At 38.2% G+C, this 6,110-nt stretch overlaps 1 protein-coding gene and 1 long non-coding RNA gene across 2 annotated transcripts in view; both read right to left on the reverse strand.

Moving 5' to 3' along the window:
- On the reverse strand, positions 2,778-3,681 carry LOC107641939 (quercetin 3-O-methyltransferase 1-like). The gene is made up of 3 exons (XM_021103524.1): positions 3,387-3,681; positions 3,156-3,276; positions 2,778-2,980 (listed from the first exon to the last, which is right to left on the reverse strand). Exons 1-3 carry the CDS (start codon positions 3,557-3,559, stop codon positions 2,825-2,827), a joined length of 450 nt encoding a protein of 149 aa, XP_020959183.1. The 5' UTR covers positions 3,560-3,681; the 3' UTR covers positions 2,778-2,824.
- The window catches only part of LOC110262910, a 10,614-nt gene continuing 8,783 nt past the window's right edge, over positions 4,280-6,110 (reverse strand). Inside the window, exon 2 of the long non-coding RNA XR_002347923.1 lies at positions 4,280-4,368. This is a non-coding gene — a long non-coding RNA (uncharacterized LOC110262910). The remainder of the gene's footprint in view (positions 4,369-6,110) is intronic.

Below are 6,110 nucleotides of genomic sequence, written 5' to 3' on the forward strand. Positions count from 1 at the left end.
GCAGCTAAATTGATGAGAATCAATCAGCTTTTGTGATGATAAGAACATCACCTTGAAACTCTAGAATTCGTTCTGAAAAATTCTGAAAAGTACCTTATCTAAGCAATAAGATGAACCGTCAGTTGTCCAAACTCGAACAATCCCTGGCAACGGCGCCAAAAACTTGGTGTGCGAAATCGTGATCATCAACAATGGCGCCAAAGGACTTGGAGCTCTTAAACGTGAATCACACTTTGTCACAATTCCGCACAACTAACCAGCAAATGCACTGGGTTGTCTAAGTAATAGCTTACGTGAGTAAGGGTCGATCCCACGGAGACTGTCGGCTTGAAGCAAGCTAATGAGCAGATAATTTATACGCTTTTTGGCATTGTTTTTATTATGTTTTTAGTAGAATCTAGTTACTTTTAAGGATGTTTTTATTAGTTTTTATGTTAAATTCACATTTCTGGACTTTACTATGAGTTTGTGTGTTTTTCTGTGATTTCAGGTATTTTCTGGCTGAAATTGAGGGACTTGAGCAAAAATCAGATTCAGAGGTTGAAGAAGGACTGCTGATGCTGTTGGATTATGACCTCCCTGAACTCAAAGTGAATTTTCTGGAGCTACAGAACTCAAAATGGCGCGCTTCCAATTGCGTTGGAAAGTAGACATCCAGAGCTTTCCCGCAATATATAATACTCTATACTTTGGCCGAGTTTAGACGACGCAAAAGGGCGTTGAACGCCAGTTCTACGCTGTTGTCTAGAGTTAAACGCCAGAAACACGTCACAAACCAGAGTTGAACGCCAGAAATACATTAAAAACTGGCGTTCAACTCCAAAAGAAGCCTTTGCACGTGGAAAGCTAAAGCTCAGCCCAAGCACACACCAAGTGGGCCCCGGAAGTGAATTTATGCATCAATTACTTACTTCTGTAAACCCTAGTAGCTAGTTTATTATAAATAGAACTTTTTACTATTGTATTAGACATCTTTTGATCATTTTTAGATATCTAGACCTCCATGGGAGGCTGGCCACTCGGCCATGCTTACCCTGTATTCACTTATGTATTTTTCAACGGTAAAGTTTCTGCACTCCATAGATTAAGGTGTGGAGCTCTGCTGTTCCTCATGAATTAATGCAAAGTACTACTGTTTTTCTATTCAATTCAACTTATTTCGCTTCTAAGATATTCATTCGCACTTCAACATGGATGTGATGAACGTGACAATCATCATCATTCCCTATGAACGCGTGCCTGACAACCACTTCCGTTCTACCTTAGATTGAATGAGTATCTCTTGGATCCCTTAATCAGAATCTTCGTGGTATAAGGTAGATTGATGGCAGCATTCATGAGAGTCCGGAAAGTCTAAACCTTGTCTGTGGTATTCCGGTAGGACTCTAGGATTGAATGACTGTGACGAACTTCAAACTCGCGAGTGCTGGGCGTAGTGACAGACGCAAAAGGAGGGTGAATCCTATTCCAGTATGATCAAGAACCTCAGATGATTAGCCGTGCTATGACAGAGCATTTGGACCATTTTCACAAGAGGATAGGATGTAGCCATTGACCACGGTGATGCCTCCAGACGATTAGCCATGCAGTGATAGCGCATCGGACCATTTTCCAGAGAGGATGAAAAGTAGCCATTGACAATGGTGATGTCCTTACATAAAGCCAGCCATGGAAAGGAGTAAGATTGATTGGATGAAGACAGCAGGAAAGCAGAAGTTCAGAGGAACGAACGCATCTCCATACACTTATCTGAAATTCTCACCAATGATATACATAAGTATTTCTATCTTTATTCTCTGTTTACTTATTATTAAATTTCGAAAACTCCATAATTAATTATTATCCGCCTGACTGAGATCTACAAGATGACTATAGCTTGCTTCATACCAACAATCTCCGTGGGATCGACCCTTACTCACGTAAGGTTTTATTACTTGGACGACCCAGTGCACTTGCTGGTTAGTTGTATCGAAGTTGTGAATGAAAAATAATTTACTAAGACGTGCGTACAGAGTTTTTGGCGCCGTTGCCTGAGATCACAATTTCGTGCACCACAAGCTATGGTCATCTTGTAAATCTTAGTCAGGCAGATTCAAATGGTTATGGAGGATTAATAATTTAAAGATAAATAAAACATAAAATAAAGATAGAGATACTTATGTAATTCTTCGGTTGGAATTTCAGATAAGCGTATGAAGATGCTTTGTTCCTCCTGAACCTCTGCTTTCCTATTGCCTTCTTCCAATCATTCATACTCCTTTCCATGGCAAGCTTTATGTTGGGCATCACCGTTGTCAATGGTTACTTCTCGTCCTCTTAGTGAAAACATTCCAAATGCACTGCCACCGCACGGCTAATCATCTGTCGGTTCTCGATCATGTTGGAATAGGATCTATTGATCCTTTTGCGTCTGTCACACGCCCAACAATCGCAAATTTGAAGCTCTTCACAGTCATCCCTTCCCAGATCCTACTCAGAATACCACAAACAAGGTTTAGATGTTCCGAATCTCAGGAATGGCCGCCAATAATTCTAGCCTATACCACGAAGGTTCCAATCTTAGATTAGAAACCCAAGATATATGCATTTAATAATAATAATAATAATAATAATAATAAATTAAAACAACAAGTAAAGAAAGAACACTATTCTACACAAATATCAAAAAGAGAAAGAAAAAAAAAGAAATGAAAGAAAACTATTACTTCAAGGAAGGAATAGTTGAAAAAGTAGATATCTTAGGTAAGAGAGTTGAGAAAATGACAATTTTGATTATACAAATGTAAACATCAATGAATAGTGCATTTAGTAGCAAGTTGCCTATCTAATATAATAATGGAATAAGAGATTGCTTTGCAAGTAAAACGAAGAAAAAGAATTGAGAATCACTATAATTGTCACCTGTCCGGATGAAATCTGATAAACTAAAATCGATAAGCTTCATATCAGCATCTTCACTTTTTGAAGTTAAGAGGAAATTCTGTAACATCAATCCCATAGAAACAATCAACAACCATATTCACATTCTTATTTTAACTACAAGAATATACTGAACTAAAAAAACTAATAATAGGAAATTCCTATTATTAGAGTTAGATACTATACAATTTCAATGAACATAGAGAATGAGAGAAAAATAGAGTGGTGGAGTTTACCATAGCTTTGTTGAACACCTCATTGAACCTTTGATCTACGCCTGGATACTCAAAGGCATGCATGCCATAAACCTTGTTGAATGGAATTCCACCTTCCATAATTGCTCCTTTCACTTCTTTCCTAAACCAATGCATAATAAGAAGAGAGAGTTAAAAAAAATAGAACAAAACTGAGCTGATAGCAATTTGTTTACTCATTCATTTTAATGTTAACAGAGAGAAAAGTGCGACCAGCTTTGGTAGAAGACATTGTCGAGAAGCAAAGCCAAGGTTGGTCCCAACAAGCTACCGTCATCGGCATCAGTGACAAAATACTTGGAGCTGTCGTCGCAGCTAGATTCAGTGGATATATAGAGTATAGACCACAATGTAAGTGTAAAGAAGTTGCATATATAAAGGGCCATAGAGCTCTAGGGTTGTCCTTGCTTTTCTCAGGAACTTCCTGCAGTAGCAGAGAAGATACTTCAGATTCAGATTCTCTTTATTATTATTATTTATTATTTACAAGAAACTTGGGAACATGTACTGAAAATTCTCTTTATTATTATTATTTAAATAATAGCACCCTGTAATAATGAGTATTTTATTTAAGTGAAGATCTAATAGGATGTTTGCAATATTGTTTACCTATATGGGACAATAAATACAGATGGGAGCTGCAAGGAGTTTTGACACAAACTGGAGCACTACTGCTTACAGAAATGACAAGTGTTTCGGAGCTTCAACAAAAGCATATTCAATGCCATCCCTGATAACTTTTAAAATGTCTAACTTGTGCTTGACCCTAGCAGCACCAACAAATGTTCTAGAGAGCCGAGCAGCCAGATCTTTACATCCTGAGAAGGAGTTGCTTTCTAAAGGGTCATTTTTGCTGTCAGAGATATCCACAACATGTTGATGGTATGCCTGGTACCAGCATAAATAGGTGAGGAAGTTGGAACAGAAGAGGGAAGAAGAGGGTGAAATATATAATATACAGATCTTCCAGAGGCAGAAATGTGGTGGAAAGGTTGATCTAGATTTATTTGTCATAAAAATATCATAGCATGGTTGAAAGACCTACTTCAAAGCTCTTACCTTTTTAAGTGCTTCAAGAAAAATGGTGGCTAAATCATCTTTTTTTTTTCAGAACTGTTATCAGATTCTTTACAATCTCAGCAACACTTGCCCCATGCATTACATAGTGAGAAATGATCTCAGAAGCAAGATATTCCTGTAACAAGAATACCCAAATTTTTGCTATCAAAATAGATTTTCCAGCTAGTGTGCAAAATCGTGATCTTTACTTCCTTGGTAACGGCGCTAAAAACTTTATACGCACATTCATATTCTTAATTTTGTTTCACAACTTCGTACAACTAACCAGCAAGTGCACTGGGTCGTCCAAGTAATAAACCTTACGTGAGTAAGGGTCGATCCCACGGAGATTGTCGGCTTGAAGCAAGCTATGGTCACCTTGTAAATCTCAGTCCGGCGGATTCAACTGATTTTATGAATTGATAAGTAAAAGATAAATAAAATATAAAATAGGATAGTTGTACTTATGTAATTCATTGGTGAGAATTTTAGATAAGCGTATAGCGATGCTTTCGTTCCTCTGAACCTCTGCTTTCCTGCTGTCTTCATCCAATCAATCTTACTCCTTTCCATGGCAAGCTGTATATTGGGCATCACCGTTGTCAGTGGCTACATCCCGTCCTCTCTGTGAAAATGGTCTGATGCGCTGTCACTGCATGGCTAATCATCTGGAGGTTCTCGATCATACTGGAATAGGATTCACCAACTTTTTGCGTCTGTCACTACGCCCAACACTCGCGAGTTTGAAGCTCGTCATAGCCATCCCTTCCCGGATCCTACTCGGAATACCACAGACAAGGTTTAGACTTTCCGAATCTCAAGAATGGCCATCCATGGGTTCTAACTTATACCACGAAGATTCTGATTAAGAAATCCAAGAGATACTCATTCAATCGAAGGTAGAACGAAAGTGGTTGTTAGGCACACGTTCATAGGGAATGATGATGAGTGTTACGATCATCACATTCATGTTGAAGTGCGAATGAATATCTTAGAAGCGGAATAAGTTGAATTGAATAGAAAAACAGTAGTACTTTGTATTAATTCGTGAGGAACAGCAGAGCTCCACACCTTAATCTATGGTATGTAAAAACTCTACCGTTAAAAATACATAAGTGATGAGGTTCAGGCATGACCGAATGGCCAGCCCCCAAACGTGATCTAAAGATGAAAACTAAAGATGTAAACACAATAGCAAAAAGTCCTATTTATACTAAACTAGTTACTAGGGTTTACAGAAATGAGTAAATGATGCAGAAATCCACTTCCGGGGCCCACTTGGTGTGTGCTTGGGCTGAGTTTGAAGTTTACACGTGGAGAGGTCATTCTTGGAGTTGAACGCCAGTTTGTGACGTGTTTCTGGCGTTGAACTCCACTTTGCAACTTGTTTCTGGTGCTGAATGCCAGACTGCAACATGGAACTAGCGTTCAATGCCAGTTTGCGTCATCTAAAATCGGGAAGGGTATGAACTATTATATATTGCTGGAAAGCCCTGGATGTCTACTTTCCAACGCAATTGGAAGCGCACCATTTGGAGTTCTGTAGCTCTAGAAAATCTACTTTGAGTACAGGGAGGTCAGAATCCAACAGTATCTGCGGTCCTTCTTCAACCTCTGAATCTGATTTTTGCTCAGGTCCCTCAATTTCAGCCAGAAAATACTTGAAATCACAGAAAAACACACAAACTCATAGTAAAGTCCAGAAATGTGAATTTTAATTAAAAACTAATAAAAATATACTAAAAACTAACTAAATGATACTGAAAACTATGTAAAAATAATGCCAAAAAGCGTAAAAATTATCCGCTCATCACAACACCAAACTTAAATTGTTGCTTGTCCCCAAGTAACTGAAAATCAAATAGGATAAAAAGAAGA

The sequence above is a fragment of the Arachis ipaensis genome, chromosome B05 (assembly GCF_000816755.2).
Source record: "Arachis ipaensis cultivar K30076 chromosome B05, Araip1.1, whole genome shotgun sequence".
Taxonomy (NCBI): Eukaryota; Viridiplantae; Streptophyta; class Magnoliopsida; order Fabales; family Fabaceae; genus Arachis; species Arachis ipaensis.